General features: G+C 37.9%; 1 protein-coding gene and 1 long non-coding RNA gene across 3 annotated transcripts; both read left to right on the forward strand.

Annotated features, from left to right (window-relative positions):
• Positions 1-15,015: 15,015 nt before the first annotated feature.
• Positions 15,016-16,999, forward strand: LOC133133815 (uncharacterized). Its single transcript, XR_009709213.1, has 2 exons — positions 15,016-15,133; positions 15,357-16,999. It is a non-coding gene; the product is annotated as an uncharacterized LOC133133815 (long non-coding RNA).
• Positions 17,000-17,609: 610 nt separating this feature from the next.
• Positions 17,610-22,590, forward strand: gpr83 (G protein-coupled receptor 83). Of its 2 annotated transcripts, none has more exons than XM_061248851.1 (4): positions 17,610-18,154; positions 18,497-18,622; positions 18,874-19,007; positions 19,671-22,590. In XM_061248851.1, exons 1-4 carry the CDS (start codon positions 17,792-17,794, stop codon positions 20,281-20,283), a joined length of 1,236 nt encoding a protein of 411 aa, XP_061104835.1. In that variant the 5' UTR covers positions 17,610-17,791; the 3' UTR covers positions 20,284-22,590. The 2 variants fall into 2 exon arrangements, with proteins under 2 accessions (XP_061104835.1, XP_061104836.1); XM_061248852.1 differs by having other exon boundaries at positions 17,783-17,977; positions 18,502-18,622.
• Positions 22,591-24,980: the final 2,390 nt, after the last annotated feature.

Below are 24,980 nucleotides of genomic sequence, written 5' to 3' on the forward strand. Positions count from 1 at the left end.
AAACCATAGGTGTCAAATTATTGGCACCCCTAAGAATTATTTTAAATAAAATCAAAGTGAAATTGGCAAAACAATTTTACTTAATGTACTTAATTTGAGTCTGATATTAAGAACTATATTGTGTCAATCCATCACTTCCTGTTTCACAAGCATGCAAAATCCCTTTTTCTTCTATTAGCGTGGGAAGAGCCAAGGACCTGTCAACATAAAAGAGACTGATGCTAATTGACCATCACAAATTTGGTAATGGGAACAAAGAAATACATAAACAGTTAAATATACCACTTAGCACTGTCAGGGCAATAATTTAAAAAATGTACAACAGGTAGGGGCAGTTTCACAGATACAGATTAAGCCTAGTCTGACAAAATTTTCAAGTTTTGAATGAGGATTATCTATATAAAACTCAATTTAGTCCAGGACTAAGATTAATCTATGTCTGGGAAACCGGCCCATGGAATCATTACAAATGGTGGAGGAAATAAAGAACCCAAGGATCACAGTTGAAGAATTGCAGAGATTGATTCCATTTAAGGGCCACCAAGTCTCAAAAAGAACCATAAAATGGTATGTCCATACCAACAAACTCTTTGGAAGGGTGGCAGGAAGACAGCACTTACTGAGCACAATTAACATCCAAGCATTTGGAGTTTGCCAAAATTCATTGGAATTATGACTGGAAGAGATTGCTATTGTCACATGAGAGCAAAATGTAATGTTTTAGCCATACATGCCATCAATAAGTTTTGCAGCAAAAGAGGAATGCATACAAGGAGAAGCATCATACCTAGATATGGAGGTGGGTCATGGATGTTTTGGAGATGTTTTGCTGCCAGTGCTCCAGGGGTACCATTTAATGGCAAAATTAATTTTTAAAAGTACAAGGAACATTTGCCAGAAAATCTGGTTGTCTCTGCTAGGAAGCTACTGTCCAGCAGGACAATGACACCAAACATACATTAAAATCCGCACAGAAATGGTGAAGTGAAAACAGAATCCATGTTCTGCAATGGCCATCTCAGCCTCCAGACTTAAACCACATCAAAAACCTGTGGGCTGAACGGAAGAGGTTGGTCTATAAGCGCAAACCAAGGATATCAATGATTCTAAAGGCCTCTGCATGGAAGAAAAAATAAATAAAAAATGTGTTCTCTAACTTATAGGAACACAAATTTTAGGAAAAGACTCATGGCTGTCATATTTGTCATGTCTCATCTTTTAAGTAAAAATAACATGTCCTGCAATGACCATCTCAGCTGTTTCTGATTAGTCTGGTGTATTAAATTGCTTCCTTATTACAGGTGTAAGATCCTTCAGCACACCATCTGCAGTTACATCATTAATGAAGGCAAGTGAGGCAGCCCCTTTGGCAGCCATACAAGCCCAAACTATAACAAACCATTCTCACCACTCTTAACAGGTCATTTGGTGGGTTTCTATGGATTCAAATGTTCTCTCAAGCAGCCTAAAATATTTTCTTCAAAAGGGCCTAGATTAACTTTCGTTAATCGATTAACTTTCGTTAATCGATTAACTTTCGTTAATCGATTAACTTTCATGTCAAACATTTACATTGAGTGAATTATTAATTATTCGCCCTGTTTCATTAATGCTTACACTTCACTATCACTGTTAAAAGAACACAATTTTGTGTTTAAAAACATTTAAAGCAGTGCAACTCAAAATCTGGTATTTCAGCAGAGATTGCATTCAAACATACGTAATTCAGGTGTTTCAACTGACTAAAACACCATGAAAGATGTATACCCATTTTATAACATTTGAGTAAAACAAGAAATATTTTCCACATAACTGAGAGAATTGCAGAAGCTTTGAAAGATCAAACTTCAGTTTGATCAAATAAAACTAAAATAAACTGTGGGTTCCCCTTGTTATTCCTGTGAAATCCTAATTTGGGCATACAGCACATTCACTAAAAAGAATGTATCTAGGCTCTACACATGTTTTTGAAGCCTCTTATTTAATGGTTGTTTGGAAAATGTCAAGAAGTAGAGCATTGTATTTGACATGTGTTGTTTGAAGACTGTGAACACATATTGATTTGATTTTTTAATCACTTCTGAAAGTTTCAATGCACAAAGCATTTTGTGCTGCAAAACACCTATTGGTGTTTCAGATCTTGTAAGTGTAAGTGACTTGATGCTCCATACTGAATTTGAAATGTTTGAGGACCCATGTGTTTGGAAATATTGGTTTTTTTTGTTGGTGGAGGCAGCACAGTTACCACCTAGTTTGGTGTTACCCACTTTTGAGTTACCCACCAATGATTTTATTTATTTATTTCACACTCTGTGACTGAAAGACAGAATGGACTGCAGAATATTGCAGTCCAAATAGAGTTTGATGTCTAGTTAGCTAGCTGAAGCGCTGCTGTAGTACCCTTGAGCAAGGAACTCATTCATTTCAGCAAATACGTTTATGTGTAAAAACTGTATATCCTGTCAATTTCCTATCACATAGCACCATCGCAAAAATAGTTACACTTCTACAGTCGCTGAGCGCTCCGGACATCTGCTATATTTTGTTCACTTGCAGTATAGTATATAGTTTCAGACTGTGAAACAGTCACCCGAACAACATCCGGCATACTGCTATGGCTGGATGTGATATAATTTCCCCTCCATTGTTTCAGATCAGTTTCTTCCTTCTGTCTATGCAGCTGCACATTTACTTGTATGGTGGCAGAAAGCCAAAGGCATGGCTTGTGTATTGGTTTTCCAGTTCTGCAATTCACTACTTAACTGAATTAAATTAGAAAATATTTGCATATATATTGCCCTGTGGGGTTTTCTTGTTCCAGAAATGCTAATGGGGTAAGGCTGTTCATCCTGCCCCCTCCCAATAACGGCTCTCTGGTAATGAAAAAATGAAATGAATGAAAAAAGAACGAAGCAGAAAGCTGAGGAGATACTAATTCAGCCTCAGCCATGTAAACGCAAAGGATTTTGGTACTGTTGCATTTCTCTCTTATGGCATTTCCTAACTAGTCTAAATATTTCTAAAATGAGTCAACCTGTGTCAATGTTTTCCAACATGATCTTGTTAAACTTTTAGTACAGGTATAAAAGTTAAGAGTTATGAGGATAGACTTAAGATGCCTAATCTCTTTAATCTTAGTAAAAAAGGAGACTTTGAGGGGATTTGATTGAGGCTTTCATTAAAGTGATTAACAAACTGAACTATAAGTAATTATTCAGGGAAAGTTCTGTTAGCAGAACAAGGTTGCACAAATGGAAATAGGCAAAGGAGAAATTTGTACAGATATTAGGAATTATTTTTTCATACAGCGAGTGGTGACTGTGTGAAATAGCTTGCCAAGAGGAGGCAGAAACACTGGGGGGTTTCAAGACCAGGCTTGATGCAGTGCTTTTAGGCAAAATCAGCAGCACTTAGAGGTATGAAATGGCGAGCACTGCTTGGCTGAATGGCCTGCTCTCACCATCATGTTGTTATGTTGTATTATGTTATAATTAAATCTCCCTGGGTCAGTTTATTTTCAATGAAGTAGGCTATGTATTCATGGAAAAATCACACCACCGTATGATAACACCATACCATTGTGTGGATTCAGGACATCTTATAAATGTAATAGTGTGATGCCATCTATGAATGTGTAAACTATCTTGGATGTACCACATATTTTGCCGCATGAAGACTACTTTTCACTACAAACACTATATTATCTATACAGTAAGGATATACTGCACCACATCGATAGAAAACTACAGTGATAGATATGCATTGAAATACACCATGTAATATAAAATAAAGTAATACACCCCATAAATGGTAAATGGCTGGCATCTATATCCCACCTTTATCAAAAGTGCTGTACAATTGATGCTTCTCATTCACCCATTCACAAACACACTCCAACAGTGATAGACTGCCATGCAAGGCACCAACCAGCCATTTTGGGGTTTGGTGTCTTGCTCAGGGACACTTCAACACAACCCACGTGGGGGATCGAACCGGTGACCGCTGAGCCAATGTCGCACACACATAATATAAGAACGGTTACCGTTTCAGAAAATTCTTCATTGCGACGCATATGTTGCAGCCACTGGGTGGCAATGTTACGACGATTAGGGAATTAGGCTCTAAAGGTAGCAGAGTTCAATTCCCAGATAAGACACTGCAGTTGTGCCCTTGTGCAGGCTATTTGGTTATAAATGGATAATGCAACCGTTGTGCAAATTTCTCTGGATTAAGAGCCTATTAAAACTGCCTGTAATGTAATTTCGTATGTGAAGATATTTGACAACACAAAGCTTCCTGAGAAAACAAAAGCTACCTGTCTAATTGTCTTCCCATTTTTGTAATGAGCACTTTGTTTTTCATTCTGAGAATAAACTACATTTCATGTCCTGATGAAGTATGAGCAAATCCTTCAAAAAGGGATAACCATTTTGTGGAAGCTGATATTCACTGATATTCATATCCTTGCTGTCAAGAACACAGACAGACTGAAAGAAAATACTCTGTTAGCTTCAGTAAAAATCTGCTAAAAGTAGCAACCGGGGCACATCGGCAGTATGATGTATTACGACCTTAGCATTGACATTACTTAGTTAACATTCCCGGCTACCAAATTAAATAAGCACTTCACTGCATCCAAACACCACGCCACCTGCTAAGCACAAAAACTATGACCATCTATTGTAATAAAGACAATGGTCAACAGCCAAGGGAACTAGTCATACTTCTTTTGCTTCTTTCGGGGGTTATGCCACAATCTGCAGCAGATGTTCATGTACTGCAGTAACTCAGTCTGCTACAGGTATATTCTCCCCCCTCAAACTACTGTTGCAATGTCAGCCGACTGATAGGCATCAGTTATATTATCCTGGACACTGTTACCCTTCTTTAACCCTTTTGTACTAGTCCTCAAATATCTGAAAAACTATTTACTGCACACACATGTTGGAAGACTAAAATTAAAGAAAAGAAGAGGCTTGTACCGTTCAGGAATGAGAGACAGAATACATTTATGTAAGAGCATGTACATACAGTGTACACAAAATATATATTAAAATGTAAAAAATATATTTATACATAGTTTAGCACTGAATATCTCAATTGCAAAGTCAAGAACCAACCGAGAACAAATGTATATTTGTATACAAACTTGATGTCAACTTGTTCCAAATTTGGTAAAGATATCGACAGGCATTCAAATTCCACTTGAGTTTTCCCAAAACTGCACCCCCCAAATTGTGTCCCCAAATCTTTCCAAATACAAAACATCTGCATATATTTTTGTCCTGATACATGAACGATCAGAAACGTTTATTTTTCTATTAAAACAGATGTTTTGATACAAAATGTAAAGAAAATTAACCTTCAAGTTTGTTTTATTCAGAAATGTGAGAGTATGTTTTTATAAGGTATGCCCAAAGTTTCCAAAAGCTCTTCAAAAAGGATGACTCACCCTAACGCTTTCTAACCAACCTGCATTACATTTAAAATTGAACTTCATATAAAAATTAGGTTAACCAGTGCCCTGTTAGTCCGTACAATTACAGGTTTATCTATAGCCAGTCTAAAACCTGTTATTGTCTATTACCACCTCATACGACATGGACGTGGGGTTGGATTTTAGGAAGCAAACAAACATAAATCAATTTACAAAAGTACAATATTGGAATATACACAGACCAAAAACACTATGATGTCTGCTATACCATCAAACTTCAGCCCACACACACAATAAAAAAACAGTCCTCTGATATTGATCCTACAGCAATGTCTGCACAACAGCCAGATATATTCCCCCAGGATAAGCTAAAAACATAGTTTTATGGAGATATAGTCCATTGCTGTGGTGAAAGCTTAGTGTATTCTGCACAGACTTATGTCAGACAAAGATTTGCCTGCAACGCAAACACTCTTGGTTACACACGTGTGTATATTCATTCTGCTATGCATACGCAGTGATATTCCTAAACTGTCTGTCACCTAAATATGACACATTACACCTTGTTGGAAAGGATAGGAAACCCTAGGGGTAGGAAAAGAAGCTATCCATGTTTCACATTAGTTCGGTACTAAAATGACCTAGCAATGCATTTATGCAACAATAGAGTAAAGTAAGTAATTCAAGACAACATTCGCTTAGGTATAGTCTCTGCAAATATATTGTCAATGTCAGTCAGAAAACATTCGCAGCTTCATAACCAAGTGGGATATTTATGTCTGTGTCAAATAATTTTCTAAACAAACAATTTTCTATAATATAATAAATATATTATACATGCAATAAAAGTGAGCTAAGAAAAGAAAATGTGCCTATTCATGCAAGTTCTGAATTGTCTATTTTATATATTTCTTATATTGGAACATCATTTTGACGTAGAGAAATAGTATCAAGGATTATCTAGTCTGTGGCGAGGTGAGTGTTGTAAACCATGGAAGGAAGTGGTTGGAGTTTTCTTGCCCTGCTTTGCAAATGAGAGCTACATTTACATAAAGCATGCCCTTCTTTTTAGCAAGACTGTCTTGACAACCATTCCACAGAGGCGCAACCATTTTGTTCATTATTTTCCATTTAAGATAATCTTTACATTTCAGTCTTTAAATCTTAATGAATCTGATGGTCCTGCTAAGATATGCAGGATGTACCACAGTCCTGCATGTCTGCATGTACCGATGGTGTTATTTACAGTACAGCATTTTAAAAGTTGCATTTTATTTGCAGTATATTTCTTAACATCGTCCATTGAACACTTTGTGTCTTATTTTTAATCTTTTTTCTTTCTTTTTATAAAAAAGCCTAACTAGGGACGGGAGTTGGAAACTAGCAATAGCGATAATCTCTGTGTGCAGAACATCAGCAACACTAAAAACAGTCTGGCCTTCTTTTGTATTTTTTATTTAAACATTTAAACATGCAGGGAGAGAGAAGAGGATAACAGATGGAGAAGAGATCACAGCTCAGAAGCTGCCTGGTTGGGATTAATAAGGCTTCAGATTTGGTCACCTTACGGCTGTTCCAGACATCTCATCATCAGCGGCATAATTAATGCAGGATTGTAGTGTGATAAATGCAAGCAGATGATGTGATCATAATTAATTTTATGCACATTTAGCTAATTGTAGTCATTTTACACATTTTAGCTAGATTTTGGGAGTGAAAGGTGGCAGTTTGAGTTAATATATGGATGAGTAAGATGGCCCAGAATTTATATTTATTTGTAAAATCATTTGAGAATCTCTGAACTGTGAAAGAACTTATAGTGGCACCAAGACCATCACAGAATCTCTAGGATTTCAAATAAATGATTTACATCATGTTGCCGCATAGGATAAGAAATCAACATATATGTATTAATATGTCCCCATTTTTTTAAAGGAAATGGCCAGCATGAGTCACAGTCCAGGCTCAGGCAGTAATCTTTAGAGCATAGTATGCATGCACTATAAAGGGAAGCCAAAGTTTGTACATGTATAAGTACATTTTTCGAGGAATAACCAGCAGATTATTCCAGTTGGACTGGGGCCCTTAGTCTTTAGCCAACAGCGGTCACACTAATGCAAGATTTAGCGTTTTTCAGAAAATGCACTTTGTTCTATAATCGCAGACATTCCAAGTTCTTCCTCAAAGATTACAATGAGCCATGACCCAGACTTGAACCACAACAGAATAACTGCAATGAGCCAATCATCATCATTATATTTGTGTTGATTATTGATCGCATTTTAGCCTTATATATGCCATAGACTATAATGGCACTTATATAGTTATATAGATATTGTTGTGTTTTGTATTAGATATTGTATTGTTGTACTCGGGGGTATTCTAGCCGCCAACTGTGGTATGCTAGTTTGTAAGTTGATATATTCTCCAAGGGTTATTCTGATTGGTTCAGTGTGACTGGTGTAATGGTCTAGTTTTTATAACAGTCATATCATAACCATTCAGGAGCCACGGGGAAACTGGGGAAAAGTTGTCTGTAGAAGCCATTTGTTTTAGCTCCCTGACTAAGGTCTCACTGGTGGGAGTTTGGCGGTTTTGTCTCCTTTCCTTTCATTCACCAAAATCAGGTTTATCCAAAAGGTATATTACCATGAGAGGCACAAATACATATTTACAGCATAATGCAGTTATCATGAAGACTCCCAACTACATCATTCATAGATATGATGGGGCGGCCTGTATTGTAGTGGTTAAGGTCAGGAAGGGCTGCCATTTGTGAGGAGCTTGAGAGCTGGGGTTTATGTGTCAAACTGTTTAGACTACCTTTGGGGAGTTTCAGGCCATCGGCCTGACATAAGGGGAAGACTGTGGACTGTGGCTGAGGTCACAGGGGTCATGGGAAGAGAAGGCGCCTGTAACCCACCACCTTTGGGAAAGGCTCAGGACACTCTCACAGTGCCCTCATTTGGGCACTGCTGTCATTACACCGGTGACTGCTCTCCTAGATTAAATATTCAAAACTGCTATTGAGATAGTAAATAGACCCGGTAAAACCTTGAAAACATTGTCCATGTGATCCTTGTATTATTGCATTAAGTCTTATGTAATGGTAACAGGGAGTGCATGTAAAATGGATAATCAGGAGGGAAGTTTCATAATAACTGCAACATAATAAAACATAAGTGTAATCTGTTTGGTATGGATGTGATCCAGTAAAATCAAGGAATCGGATGAGATACATTTCATAGCAAATGGAGTTTAATAAACCATAGTTTCAGTAACTCAAGGGAAAACCTACACGTCCTCTCTGGGAATCATCTCATTTTCCCTACTTAACAACCCCCAAGGGTGGGGGTCTAAATTCCAGATTTGACCACCCCTCCAGGTTGATTTATAGCACTGCCGCCTGGTCCAAACACATGATTTGGCATAAAAGCAAGGGAGACAGACCAATCTGGGAAGATCATATTCGACTTCCCACACAGCATATTGTACGTATATGTAAGTATCAGGAAGATCGCATTCAAATTCTATACTCTGTGTTTGTGTGTAGCCAAAGCAGGCTAGGTATGATTATTTACTCTATCTCTATTCTTAATTTGTGTATTTTGTAATTGACTGTGATATTCTAAAGCTAATAACCTACCTGTCTGCGAATAAACTATTTTGTTTGTAACTTGCGTGATCTCCATGACTCTAATTCATCTTGTACCTTTTCAGCCTAAATTACAACTGAATACTCAGCGGGACGATATTGACCAAAAGTTCGATTGATCAGCGGCTTGGTGCTTTTGTGGGAGTTCTAAGCTGAAAGGCTGTCAAGTTCGGCCCATAAAAGGATTGGTGGTGTATGGCTCTTGGAATTTGGTGTGAAGGGAACCCATGGGCGTTTATACGCCGGTTCCTGTCAAGTTAACTCCAAGGAGCCCTCTAAATACATGCCGACCTGGGCTTGCAACTATCATGGCAGTGTTTTGCATGTTTTGTGTTGGCTAGACCCTCAGCCTCTGAGTTCTCCCCCGAACTGAGATTTCAGCAATGATGCTAATCCCGGGAGCATATATTGAGTAATGGTGGCGCAGGTAAGAGTCGAGTGTAATCACTCCCGAGGTTCGCGTATGTTTCAAGCCCAAATTTCTAAATTATATCTTAAATGGAGTCAGATAACGAAGGTAGATGTATTGACCCTACTGTGGAGATTCTTGGTCAGCCCAGACCAGTAAAGAGCGGAAGGCAGAGTGGTACTACTGTCTTTGTAACGTGGTTTATTCATTAGCTGATCTGGACTCTCCGCATAGCGGTCATTACTATTTAACCCGACTAATATTCTTCCAGCAACACAAGCATGCAAACTCCTTCGGCCCTTGCTAAATTCCGTCATTGGGTTAGCGTGGGGTTTTACAGTGGCAAAAAATTGTTTCGATTAGAACAGCAAAACATTATTTATTTAGTAAAATAAAATATGTTGATATTTATAGAATTTAAATTTGGTAATGAATTTTATGTTTGGTAATGCTTCACCCTGGGGCAATGGAATATGAATGAAATCCTCTTGCAGAGGACAGACTCTGTTTGTTTATTTGTGGAAGGAAATGTCACTTGCCTTTTTTGGGGGGTTTTATTTTTACATCCTGTTTATTGACTGATATTTCTTCAGTTTGTATCTTTATTAGCCTAGAATATACAGTATTACCAACATACTGGTTATATATGTATATTCACAGTAGACACAGGCAGCTCTATAAAATTAATACCTCTTCTAGAATGTGCGGCAGCACTTATCGCTCTGGTTGTGGCAGGAAATGATTAAAGCCAGTTTATTAGTTTTCTAACCCTTCTATAACAGAATGAGTGACTGACAAAAACAGGAAATGGGGGACTGAGGGGAATGAATATCTGATCTGTACAGAAGGGTGTAGAGCACACTGCATATTGAACACTGTAATCAAGTGCATTGCTATTAAAATCTAATACAAATATTCTGTCCACATTGCAGGCCATGGATGCTGGTAGCCATACTGTATGTATTTAAGTGTAGTTTAAGTGGCTATTCCATAAACTATTTATTTCTCTGTCATTTCTATTGTAAAACTCTTCCTAAATTAAATCAGATGGCTTCATCATTATACCTTTATCCACGCTATTGTATGACAGTTTGGTGGCACACTGGTGATTCCCATTGAATTCTATAGCAAAGTACTTAACCTTCCTTATACAGTATCCACCTGTAAAAACTGAATTTATTTCTTACATAGCACATTTGTAGCTAATTAGCATATGATGTGCCACCAGTGATGTCATAGTCCCAAGGATTTGGAATCTGAAATATTAAATATGAAATATGTCTCAATATGTTGACAGCATGTTGATACATGTTTTATAGTAAAGAATGTTGCAGTTTGGCAGGAAATGGGTAGAAAAGGGGAAGATGCAATATAAGACCAAGAAGGCACATTGTGCAAGCTCCAACTGAAGTCTCAGGCTAATTGCATGAATACAGATATTGGCATGCACAGGCTGCTCACAACATTTTGAGAGATATAACAAAATGGGCTCATTGGCCTGTACTATATATTTGGTCATGTGTCATCCATCTTTACAGGGATGCAAACTAAATGGCTTTATTCCAAACCACTGATGGTTCAATAAAACCTTTGAAAACAATTCACATTTTTACATCCACTTAGTGGGCTGAACTATGTCAGTTACCAGATTAAAAAAACAAAAAAAACAAGGCATTTTAAACACACCCTTCTAAACACAGTTAAGTTGTTTGGGCTCCCTGTTTGCAATATTTAGTAATGGTTTACTATGTGTCATGAATAATGCATTTCTAACAATGTATACATATTCAACATGTATTGATGAATCGTGAATCAGTTATGGGAAAAAAATAATACATCAGATAATTAACTTGGTTCTCAATACACAAAAAGACAAAAAGTACTGTTGGTTTAGGGTATGCTCTTCATGAAGGACCAATGAATGCAATACCAATAGAGTAGGATAATCAAACCAAGCTTTTGAGGGTCACACTGAACCTTGAGGAGCAACTTTCATGGAGCAAACACATAGACAGGCAGTAGCCAGGATGGGCTGTGGGTATATCTGTCATTAGAAGATGCTCGTACTTCCTCAACAAAGACTCGAAAAAGCAGCTTATCCAGGCCCTACTACTGTCACAGCTTGACTATTGTTCAACCGTATGGTCAAGTGCGGCAAAAAAAGACTTGTATGAGCTGCAGCTGGCACGCCTAGCTCTCCACTTTCACAATGAGAACAAGTGTAGATGGGATGCAAGCAAGTCTCATTTGACTGAGAGCTGAGCAGCCTTCTCGCTAGACATATACAGTATGTGCACTCACCAAGCCTACATCTTTAGCCTCACACTTATGTGAGTATGAGCCCTTTTACAGTTCCTACGCCAAAGACTAAAGCAATGCAAAAATCAGTCATGTACAGAGCACGTCAGAATGAAATAAACTGACTTACATCACGCAAAGAGGAGCTCTCATGGTGTGTTTTAGCTACTATAATAGAAATGTGCTCATAGTGTCAGGGTTGGGATGTAGTACCGGTTGGGTTTATTATTTTCACCTGGCCCTCATTAGTGCCAAGGGAGCCTACCTCCTGAAAAGTATTTAAAGCCCTCTCTGACTATCGGTCGACGCTTTGGTGTTACTATTCGCTCTGACACCAAGCAGGTATGCACGTGGTAAGACTCTGAGCCTTATTGAGTCAGGTATCGTGCAGGTTTGGGTTTCTGTCTCATTTAAAAAACAAAACAAAAAGAAAAGGTAAGGAAGACGCTCAGCCTGTTGGTGCTGTGTGCATGGCTGACGCCTTCTGTAAGGTTCTTTGTTTTTCTTTGATTTCATTTTCAGCTCGTGTGAGCTTTCGGCTGAGGGACGTTGTCCCCGGTACATGGATTTTGGTTTGTGTTTGCGCCTCAAGGTTCTTTGTTTTCGTGCCTAGTGTTTTATACTAGGTTGTTATTTTATTTTGTCCCCGGTCTGGGGTTACAGTGCTCGTTTTCAGCACTCATTTTTGTTGGGTTGTTCGCCCTGGTTTTTACGGGTCGTTTTATTTTCCGGTGGCCGTTTCGTGGGCTGTTCCTTTTATTTTGGCCGGAGTAATCTCCAAGTATTCATTTTCTGTTTCCTCGATCTTCCGGGGTTTTGTGGCAAACACGTTTATAAGGGATACCCTTAGTCGTTCTTGGCTCTCCGCCAGTCCCCGACCTTATACATAGTAACTGGTCTTGTATGTTTTATATTATGACTATTGTATCTGAACTTGTTTCTGTTTTTATTGTCTTTTTAATGATTTTGACTTGCATGTTTGTCAAATATTGTGTTATACAGTATGTGCACCCCGGGAAGAATAAGCATAAGCAAACAGCCAATGGGGATCCTATTAAAATCAAACATCAAATACAAACTTGTGGTTCCTAGCAAATACAAGCTAATGTGGTATTGTGCTTCGTAATCCATTTGAACATGAATCGAGCACACATTTGTACAGTTCATATACAGTAAGTGCTACTTCAATTTATGTCACCCATACACAAATGGATAAGGGAAATGACAACATGTGTTAAACAATTAATTAAGAGTCTAACCATGTCATGATATTTAAAGCAAAGCAGACTTGAAATATGATTAATGAATCAGTATTCATGCTTACAAAACCAGATTCTTTCCCATTATTTTCCAGCAGATCAAAGTAATATATATTTCTAATTCAGAAACGTAAAAGTATTCAGGACATGTGTTAGCGTTGTATTGCTTCAAACAACATAGTAAAACTTGAAATGAAAATTGACTGTTTTTGTTAAGCAACTCTAACTCCAAAAAAGAGCAGTGGTGGTTATCCAGTTCCTTATTCAGCTGACTGAGCAATTTGAGAGAAATGTGTTGAAATATAAGTTTCACATATTGCCAGTAACATTTTTTTTTGTCATCCATACATGCAGTCCAATATGTAAATACATACATCACTCACTTTTGTAGCTGGACTGGAGTATTCATTCCGAAACTCAATAGGTTGTTGCAATCTGAATAAACAAGTTTTGAAATGGCTGTGTATTTTTAATTACAGAATGATGATAAGATGCTTTATTTATGTTTGATCTATGTGTTCATGCTAGGACTCGGAACTGTACTTTCTCCTGAATGTACGTGTCCCTGGGTTTGATTTGGACTTAATTTTACATCGCTCTGGATAAGAGCATCTGCTTCATGCCTTTAATGTAATGTAATGTCATGATTGTTAAAAATAAAAATATTCATAACATTACAGTTATTTCTCACACTTGTATCCAAAGCCACATAATGTTGATTAGACTAAGCACATTACATTACATTACATGTAATTTGGCTGACGCTTTTATCCAAAGCGACTTACAGTTGATTAGACTAAGCACGGGACAGTCCCCCCTGGACCAAAGTGGGGGCAAGGGCCTTGTTCAAGGGCCCAATAGCAGTGCCGATTGTATTGTGACTACACCGGGCCTCAACCCACCTACTATCTGGTTCCCAGTAATGTACTTAGCCAGTAGGCTACAGGTTGACCCATGCTGATCATCCCTTGGTTGGATAGTAATTGTGTCCACAATCCCATTTACATTGAAAACATTTTAAAATATATTCCTCATTTATCTGTTTCCACTATTTACTTAATCTTATTAAATCAATTGACAGAAAAAAAATCTGATGCCATAAATTGATTCAATATGGTATCTAAATTAATTAATATTTCTCAAGTGGTTCTGCTTTTTATTACTGTCTGCTTTGGAGACTCTTCACACTGATGACACATTTGCTGTCTGTCCTACACATTTATGAGCACAAAACTGGTATTCAACAGCAGGCATCACATGCTTTCCCACACTGCATACCTCACAGCAAACCGAAAGCTTAGAACATGAACCTAGCAATTTTCTGAATTCAGTCATTCATTGCCATACAACTACTCAGCCATTGGAGTATGTGAACTTGCACCCTCAAGGAGAAAACATTTCAAGGAGAAATTCATTTCACTGGTTTGAAATAACTTCAATGGATGTGTATTTAACCACTTGAATATAGCTCAGCTCATACATTTTTCTATGAAATCAAGTAAATTCCCTTCCCCTCATAAGCAGGTGCCGTTTTCTTTTCCTTATGACAGAAAGGTGAGTATTACTCCTCATTGGGTAAGTGTACCATGTCTGTGCCTATGGACCTACATATATATAAGATACATATATGACCATATGTAAACCACAGTAACACTATGCTGGTCAAAAACTGCTGGAGTGCAATGTATTAAATATCACATTTTGAATTCATAGGTTTTGTTGTGTTCGTTTGAAAGGGATTTGTTTCCTTGCAAAAAAGTAGGTATGTTTGCACTGTAATGGTACGGATGCCACAGGCCTAAATTCAAACTGCAAAATCTATCTGCTGTATTTCACAATGTGACGTTCTGTCACTCGGCTTACAGACACTTCCTGCCTGATAACCTCACAGCTATCTTCCTCCTTTTCAACTTCCCGTTTGCGATGCCGAACCCTATTAATTATCGGACATAGAGCCGTCTTACATTCATTTCCCTCTGCTCTGTGGCAAGGAAATGGACGTCTCCACAACATGATCCTTGTGCTCAGAGAAAGAATGCAGTGGAGCCATTTGACCTAATGACGTTGTCCCTCAGGTATGTATGCAGATGGCTACATGTAAACCCAGCGCAATATGTGCTGACTTGGTGTTTGAGTTTAGCATATCTTCTTTCTTTTTTTAAAAATTTTTGGTGCATATTTCCTTCAAATCAAACAGAAATGTTAAAATTGAAAATAATGTTTCACTTATAACGATTTTGGCATACTGCTGACCCTGTGTTTAGATAAATGTTACTATATTCTCTTTCCAACTTTTAGGTCCAGAATCTCTCCTCAGACTGAAGGCCCCCCACTTAGTGTATTTGACAAGCTGAGTAGGACACTCGGTATGGCAGGGTGTCAGTTTGTCAAATACCCCAAGTGAGAGGTCACTTTTCTCCAAGATCATCTCCAAGTTCATGTCATGATGCGGAAGAAACTTTGCAGTCACTATCCCCAACCCTGACCTTGTGATCTGAGAGCACTATGAGCGTTAATAATGCTTTGGGTGGTGTTACTTTGCCCTCCGGCATAGTAATACCACTGCATTGTTCCAAATAAATAAAGATAAATTCATGGTAATCAACTGCTAAGATTACCATAGGTTAGACTAACAGAAAGGAAGGGTCCTAGTGATATCATTGTGCATTGTACTTTGTCATGTAAGCCGATTTTATATGGTTCAAGTCATTGCCGGGGCATTGGGGGAGTGGATTTTGAGTGGCTTACCTGAAGACACATCATGGTAAAACAGTTCAGGTAATCATTTTGGAGGTGATTGTGTGTGTGTGTGTGTGTGTGTCATGTCCTATTTGCACTTGTACCTGTTACCTGATGTGTCACCTTTGCCAGTAATGTTTGGGGATATATTTCAAATAATGGTTGGCATTTATATAGCGCCTTTATCCAAAGCGCTGTACAATTGATGCATCTCATTCACCCATTCATACACACACTCACACACCGACGGCAATTGGCTGCCATGCAAGGCACCGACTAGCTCGTCAGGAGCATTTGGGGGTTAGGTGTCTTGCTCAGGGACACTTCGACACAGGCTGGGCGGGGGATCGAACCGACAACCCTCTGACTGCCAAACAACTGCAAATCTTTGTCTAAGACTGAAATTGCAATTTTATCAATAGAGTGAACAACTATGACTGAAATATGAGAAGACTGTTTTTAATATATTCTAAAACTGTTTCTCTAAAAATCTGAATAATGTGCTTACAGTTCCTTGTCCACACTATGTATTGCAGACCAAATGTAATTAATTACAAACGCATTTATGCAAATAGACTTTGAATGAGTCCCAGCATTATAAAAGGCATTGGCAAATACAATCCATTATGTATTGCATATTATGACAAAGCTGTGTGGTTGAGACTAAATGCAAACCAGGAACCTCGAGTAACCGTGGCAATGAATGTATTTGTTCATAATGACACATTGACATTTTATTTTTGCTTTTTTTGTGTAAATAATTGTAATGGTCAAATTAACAGTGGTTAATGCAGTAGAAGAACATGTCATGGGTAATATATTAAATGGTGACCTTCAGTAAAATTATTCAGTTTGTCAGCAAGAGCCGCAAGACACGAAGCCATGATCAAGTGACAGTTGGCCATTTCTTCACAGCATGAACCACTCAAGGCTATCTTCAAAAAGTGCTGCTCTTCACTTCCCGTGGCTGAGTTTTGAGTAAGAGAGGATGTGAGCTATCTTGTGATCAGATAGCTATATATGGAGAATGTGTCACCACAGAAAGTAGCATGGCAACATCTCTCATACATTTTTATATTTATATGGGCCCCATGTAGCTGTTAGATCTCATTAATGTGTGACAAAGTCATTAAAGAATCTACACTGCTGAGCTTTGTTTAAAAATAAAACCTTTACCATAATTGTGTGGATAACAGACAAAATTTGACTCATTGCCTTTTGCTGTCAGTAAACTCTACACAGATATTTTCAGGTTTCTACACTCCACACAGAAAATAAGACCCAACAGTTTAACAACATCACATAACATAACATAACAATCTATAAAGGTATTATAGGGCCACGATTACTTGTATACAAATGAATGTAGGGTTGACATTTTGTTTGTAGGGGAGAGTGTAATAGGTTGAAATAATAAGCAATGTTAACCCCTTAAGTATTGCCTACCCCACACGCACTTTCAAAATTTTCAACATGCAAACCAGTCTTTCCCTACCTCGATTCAGTGGTTAAGGATGATTGTGATAATGACAGCGGGCTGTATAATTTCCGTGACATTTAACGCGTCTAGTTGGAGAGGGTCCAGCTGCCACTGCAGAAATAACGTGTGTGTGAAGTTATTTGGGATGTAGCGTAACGATTATGCATATTCAATGGTGCACAATGCTGTAGCTTTATAGCATCTAGCATCTAGCATCAGATTGGGGAGAGAGAGAGAGAGAGAGAGAGAGAGAGAGAGAGAGAGAGAGAGAGAGAGAGAGAGAGAGAGAGAGAGAAAGAGAGAGAGAGAGAGCTTATTGCATGGCAGTTATAGAGCTGTTTCCCCCCTTTACAGTGCGACCGCGTCAAAAGGACTTAATTTTCCAAGAGAACGACACAATTTAATAGTCTGCACATGACTCGCCTTTATCTTTGTCTGATGTATAGTGTATTCTAGAACGCGTCACTCGTGTTTATGGGGAATTATCACCTTTTCTGAAGTTGTTTTCTTCAAAATGACGAAATACATGTGGTTACCTTATGTCTCTGGATCTTTTAAGAAAGAGAGCCGCATGAATTCATCACACATTCATTCAAATTTCTACGATTTTCCAAATCATTCTTCGTTTTGGAATTTTACTCTCGATGAAGGAATATATGATAACGGGACCAAATATGAAACCGAATCGCAGAACCCTACAGTAAAGGCTTTGCTTATTGTTGCTTATTCAGTTATTATCATCATTTCACTTTTTGGAAACATTTTGGTATGTCATGTTTTAAAAAATAAGAGGATGCATTCTGTAACAAGTTTGTTCATTGTGAATTTGGCAATTGCCGACATAATGATCACCCTATTGAACACCCCTTTTACTCTGGTAAGTTGTTCCCTAAATTTAAGATTCAACCTGCAATATTATAGCGAAGGATTTCTTGGTGATATCTTGCAATTAATAATGGCTGGCTTGTTGCTTAACCAGTCAAAGGTAGCCTCCTACGCAGGCAACTGCCGCATATGTTGTCGAGTCTGAATCATTCTAAATGCACAAAAACATTTGTATACATTACAATTAATTTAGTCACTCATGTAGACCTATGCTATAGCTTTACATCACAATTTTATTCTTTGAGCGAATAATTCAGAAATGATTAAGGCAACGATTAGCCCATTTAAAATTAATAGCCTACAGTGCATTCTGCTGATGTGTGTTCTTTCTCAGGTAAGGTTTGTCAACAGTACCTGGGTTTTTGGAAAATTGATGTGCCATGTCAGTCGCTTCGCACAGTACTGTTCAGTTCATGTGTCAGTGCTGACCCTCGCAGCCATCGCAATTGATCGTCATCAAGTAAGTACCGCATTTTAGAGAGTTACAACAGTAAAACGACATAGGAATGTTGGCATACAGTAGTTGTTAAAAAACAATAAAATTGCATTTTTTATCATTCTAAATTGATATATGCTTAATCGGTTCATCTTTGAACGGCTACAACTCTAACATAATAGCGTATATTAAAATAATGACTAAGCTGTACAAGTTGGAAATGTTAATTGCAATATATGTTTTTCCACATGGCGTGAGTATCATTCTTTTTGTAGGTCATCATACACCCCCTGAAACGTAGGATGTCTATGTTCAGTGGATGTATCAGTATCGCCGTGATCTGGGTGACAGCCTCATGTTTCTCCTTACCACATGCAATCTATCAGAAGCTCTTCCGCTTTGAATTCGGGTAAGAAATCTGCTGCTTTCCACGCCTATTAACTGTTCCAGCTAATTCATAATCAGACTAGACGCACCGATTTTAATCAGAGATCACACTCTTCTTCTTCTTTTTTTTTTAACCATCCCGTCACCATTATCTTTCTTACACCATAAATAGTGTCATATGAAGAATGAAAAATAGTAAGATAGTATAGAATTTCCTAATTTTAGGTATGTGTCAGTAATGAAATCATATAATTTATTCCTCGATACAATCACATTTCTAACTCTCTAATGTTCACCTATTCATTATTCCATTTACCTTGCAGAATAGCTCTCTATTCTATGAATGTAGACTGGTTTTGCTTCAATGTCATTAGTTGTGCCCTATTCATACAGGGGCAGAATAATAGTCACCTATTCATCATGATAACTAATATTCATTTAATATTTTGAGATCAACTTCAAGAAACCAGAATTATTTGTGGCAGCAATGTAGGCTACTGTATGTTCTTTTAAGCTCTTTCTGACTGATTCCCTCCCACTTAACAGTCTAGCTTTTACTTTGGTTTGAGTTTGCCACCATTTCAAAATGAACTATTATCATAATGTGGACAAATGTTGTCCACTACTGCTTTCTTTGGGTTGCTATGAGATGCTTATGACCAGACCTCTTTCTTTGCTTTCAAAGTTACAAAAAGGTTAGAATGGTGTGTCTGCACAGCTTTCCTCAACCCGCTGATTTGTTCTGGAAGTACTTGGATTTAGCCACGTTTGTACTTCTGTATGTTCTGCCTCTGACAATAATATCCGCGGCCTACATCGTTGTGGCCAAGAAGCTGTGGATGAAGAACACCATAGGGGATGTCACCATGGAGCAGTACTTTGCCCAACGCCGCAAGAAGAAGATGACCTTGAAGATGCTGATGCTGGTGGTGGTGGTTTTTGCAGTCTGCTGGTTTCCACTTAACTGCTATGTGATTCTGGTTTCCAGCAAGGCCATTGTCACCAACAATGCCCTGTACTTCACGTTCCACTGGTTTGCCATGAGCAGCACTTGCTATAACCCCTTCATTTACTGCTGGCTGAATGACAACTTCCGCTCTGAGCTCCGGTCCCTGCTCTGCATGTGTAGAGGGCTGCAGCATACCCAGGCCATGCCTGGCGCCTCCCCGCCTTTCAGGAATGCATGGGTGGAGAGGGCAAGCGCCGAAAACCAAACACTGCAGCATGGAACCAAGTCTGTCCTTAGCTCGGGGAAAACAGACATCTTCATTGTGGAGCCAATCGTAGCTGTTTCCTAGAGAGGAAGCAGTCTGAGGGAACCTTAATCATTGTGTTCAAGGTCAGTGAGGATTACAGCTGTTTCTTTGGGTTAACTGGATTCACTATAGTGTGGGTTCTCAACCTGTATTGGGGAAAATATGGATTCACACTACGTGAAACTACTGTTACATTCTTCCTCTCTTCCAGTTGATGGAATGCAGAGCAAAACGAAGCAGAGGGTGGTTGAATGTGTTTTAGATGATATGTGCAAGTGTACACCCTCCTGAATAGGTATTGCAATAAATAATCAGACAAGTTAGTCCCGTGAGTAAGTTGCCACATGGTCATTCTTTTATTTGGTATGACATGTATTCCATTGTGGGCGGCACGGATGGTGCAGTGGGTAGCACTGCCACCTCACAGCAAGGAGGTCCTGGGTTCAAATCCCGGTTGGCCGGGGCCTCTCTGTGTGGAGTTTGCATGTTCTCCCCGTGTTTGCGTGGGTTTCCTCTGGGTACTCCGGTTTCCTCCCACAGTCCAAAGACATGAAGGTTAGGCTGATTGGAGAGTCTAAATTGCCCGTAGGTATGAGTCTGTGAGTGAATGGTGTGTGTGCCCTGCGATGGACTGGCGATCTGTCCAGGTTGTATTCCTGCCTTTTGCCCAATGTATGCTGGGATAGGCTCCAGCCCCCCTGCAACCCTGTTCAGGATAAGCGGGTTAGGATAATGAATGAATGAATGCATTCCATTGTAATGTATTGCGCCCAATAAATGTAAAAAAAGAGTGAAAAGTGTGACAATACGCCCCGCTCTCTCCCCTACATAAAAAGTTGTTAAAAAAAAGATATTTGTTTTTGTTCCCCATTTTGTTGTAAAGGGTGATATTTACATTTTGTTGTATTTCACAAAGTTATTTTATTGCTTTATCAGATATGAACATGTGTATTTCTCATCTAAAAAAGTTAGCACTTCATTTGCATTCATATTGGAGTTAGATTCTGTCTGAACATATTTTTGAACTATTGATAGATACGTAAAAATGGCTCATGGAACTTCTGCTCCCTCCTTTGTCAGTACAACATTCTGATATTTCTAAAATAAAAACTACATAAAATATAAAATACACAGCTCGACTGAGTGCAATCAGCAATTGGTTTATTATATTCTTCATCAGAATATCATTAAACAATTCATGGATACATTTTTACATTTTCATTAAAAAACCTTCAAAATATATTTATTTTCTGGTTTAGATACAAACCTTTTACAATAAGGCACCAGGAGCAATGATGTAGCTGGTGATTATTATTTGATTCAATTAGGTAGGAAGAGAGTCACTGTGCAATTGTTGCGAAACATTCTTAATTTCAAAATGATTACAACTTTCATAAACTCAGCAATTATCTATCATCAGGTACGACATAATGCAATCAAAATGAGGTGAAGCACCACTGTGAGGACATTTAAAATAATGAAATAAACCAGGGTTGAAAATCACAGGTTGAAATAAATGTTTGGCCACATACAATTTGAGGAATGCTGTATTTACAGCATACACTACTATTACAGCCAACAAAAACACCACCAGCCACAAGCCCATTTACAGTATGTGTTGCTGGATGTACCTTTAAGAATGTTTCTCTGGGCCCCCCATCCTACTGGAACATTTGAGGGCAGTTGTGATTTAGAGGAGAAAATGTCATTGTTTCTGCCAAACGATGAGGAACTGTTGGACTATGAAGCATTTGGCAATGTCTTACATAAGAACTATGATTGTATGACTACAGAATTAAAGGTATTTTTCTTTTCATAAACAAATATACAATACACACTGAAAAGATAATTAAATGGTTCTGTCTTTGAATTTAGGGACTCCATGACAGATGTGTTGTTTAATTAAAAAGTGAAATATTATCTTTTTACATGTATACTGACTTATTAATTTGTGATAAAATGTACTAAATGTGATGTGTGCATAGTGTCATTGCTATTTTGTTCAGTACACGTCAGTACAACTGAAAGAACTGCAAGTACTTCCAGTAAGTAGCACCATGCACAGTGTTAGGTTAAGTGGGTTTGTGTCAGCAGAATGACTGGACAGTGCTAAGTTTCCCTGTCATTAGGTGGTGAATCATATGTATGTCACTTAAGGCTGTTAGATGAATTAAGTGCAATTGTTTTCACAATATATGTAGATGTTTTAGTCTGCTTTTCAAAAATATTCACATCAATGCTTAAGGATTTATAGTATATATTATGTAATGGCAGCTAGATGATTGAAATTATTTTATCACATTTTTTCACATTTTCCAATTTCAAAATAAAGTTAATTTGTTGATTGTATCTATGACTTTTCCTTCACCAAGACATGCAATTGACAGTGGTTGTGTGTGTTTTCTTTTCAATTTTTTCCATTTCATTTAGCTATGTCACAATAAATTAAGCCTTTCCACTTTGCCCCTTGAGAGGGCAATTTCCACCTATTTCGTGCTAGTCTGATAAAAGTGTCAATATCTCAAAAATGATTTACTGCACACACATGGTTGAAGACTTAAAGAAGAGGCTTGTACCATTCAGACATTTGAGACAAAATAAATTTATGTCAGACTGGGTATGCATGTACATACAGTGTACACAACAGATACACTAAAATACAAATAAATTATAGTTTAGCACTGGATATCTCAATTTCTAAGTCAAGGACCAACCCAGAACTAGTTTTCCTGAAACTACCAGATGTTCTGAAGTGTCCCCAAATCTCTCCAAATATAAAACATCTGCGTATTGTTTTGACAAGACACATAAATGATCAGAAAAGCATATTTTTCTATTAAAACAGATTTTTAAAATAAAAAAGTAAAGAAAATTAAACTTGTGTGTGTTTTCTTTATATATAGAAGAGAATGTTTTATAAAGCATGCCCAAAGTTTCCAAAAAGGATTACTCACCCTAATGCTTTCTAACCAACTTGCATCACATTTAAAATAGAACTTTATTTAAATATTAGGTTAGCCAGAGCCCTGTTAGCCAGTACAATTACAGGTTTATCTATAGCAAGTCCAAATCCTGTAATTACGCACATCCGTATATTCATTCTGCTATGCGAACGCCGCAATATTTCTTTTTTTTTTTAAAGATATTTTTTAGGCCTTTTTCAGCTTTATTGGACAGTATATAGTATAGAGAGACAGGAAGAATGGGAGCGAGAGAGAGGGGAAGACATGCGACAAATGTCAGACGGTCGGATTCGAACCGCCGACGTCGCAGCTCGCAATGAGCATGCAGTCAGTGCTCTACAGGCTGCGCCACCGAGACACCCACGCTGCAATATTTCTAAACTGTCCGTCACCTGAATATGACACAATATGACACATACGTACTTTGGAAAGGGTAGGAAAGCCCATACAAGAAGCTTACCATCTTTTGCATTAGTTTGGTACTGAAATGACCTAGAAATGCATTTATGCAACAATAAGAAGTAGTTTAAGATGATATTCACTTAGATATAGTTCTGGCAAATAGTTATTGAAAATAGCTGAATGGATTATGAAAGAAGTCAATGGTAGTCAGAAAAGTTGTAGTTTTATAACCAGGTGGGATATTTAGTTCCATACATATGTCTGTATCAAATAATTGCAAACCAAACTTATATTTTTACCAAACCAGAAATATGTTGGCCTGAAATGAAATAAATGAGAGCTGAGTATGTTTATTCATGCAAATTCTTCTCAATATATTTTTGTTCTTATATTGGAACATGATTTTTTGACATAGAGAAATGGTATCAAGGATTGTCAGAATATACCTTTTATTGTCAGAGTCTGTGGTGAAGCGAGGGTTGTAAACTGTGAGCGTGGCGAGGGGGAGGCTGGAGTTTTATTGCCCTGCTTTGCAAAGAGACTGATAAGCATCTAAACTGCTGTTCTTGTGAGTGGAGAACCATAAACTGGCACTTCAATGCCAACAAACAAATCCTCAAATTGAAGGGGACAGTCTGCACTTTAATCCCACATTCATTGTTTCATTTCAAATCCAATGTGCTGGTCTACAGAGCCAAAAGAACTAAAATTTAACCTGTAACTGTCCAAATACATATGGACTGCACTGTATATAAACCAAAACAAGGACATTAAAATTATTCTAACATTTTATGAGCTAATTAAAATTAAGCTATGTACATGTTAAACCCCATAAGTCGCAATGGCACAGGGCTGGGCTGTTGTGGTTTTGTTTTTTAATCATTCTGTTTTTAACAGTGCAATTCTCAATCACTATGGTAACAGGATATACCAAGCATTAAAACGCAATGTTCTATCTGTATAACCTATTTTAAGATTTCTTTAGTAACAACAGCTCCTTATTTTATGTGGCTTGCTAAACAAGCGTGGGGGGACCTCATCTTCTCTGCATTTTGGAAATCCAGCAAATCAAATGCATAGTAATGCAATTCTAAAAACATCCTAACTCTGAGAAAAGTTGATACTCCATTGTCCATTGTTTACTTATAATTTCTCTGGAGGAATTCTCATTGTTAGGCATTTCGCAGCTGCATACTTCAACAAAAGTACTTGTACATCTGAATGCTATTACCTATGTTTTATATAGACTCACTGGGACAAGACGAGCCCACGTACAAATTAAAGACTAGTATCGGTAATCCTGTTGCACAGTAAATGCGTGATCCCCATCCATGAGCAAAAAATATAACTTCAGTTGAACCTAGAACCAGCTAG

Source organism: Conger conger, chromosome 7 (genome assembly GCF_963514075.1).
Source record: "Conger conger chromosome 7, fConCon1.1, whole genome shotgun sequence".
In the NCBI taxonomy this organism is placed as follows: domain Eukaryota; kingdom Metazoa; phylum Chordata; class Actinopteri; order Anguilliformes; family Congridae; genus Conger; species Conger conger.

Excerpts from the sequence above, each read along its gene's own strand:
- gpr83 (XM_061248851.1), top strand. The coding sequence starts at position 17,792 with ATGACGAAATACATGTGGTTACCTTATGTCTCTGGATCTTTTAAGAAA. Across the intron at positions 18,155-18,496 it reads TGAACACCCCTTTTACTCTG|GTAAGGTTTGTCAACAGTAC; the intron begins GTAAGTTGTTCC and ends GTTCTTTCTCAG. Across the intron at positions 18,623-18,873 it reads TCGCAATTGATCGTCATCAA|GTCATCATACACCCCCTGAA; the intron begins GTAAGTACCGCA and ends TTCTTTTTGTAG.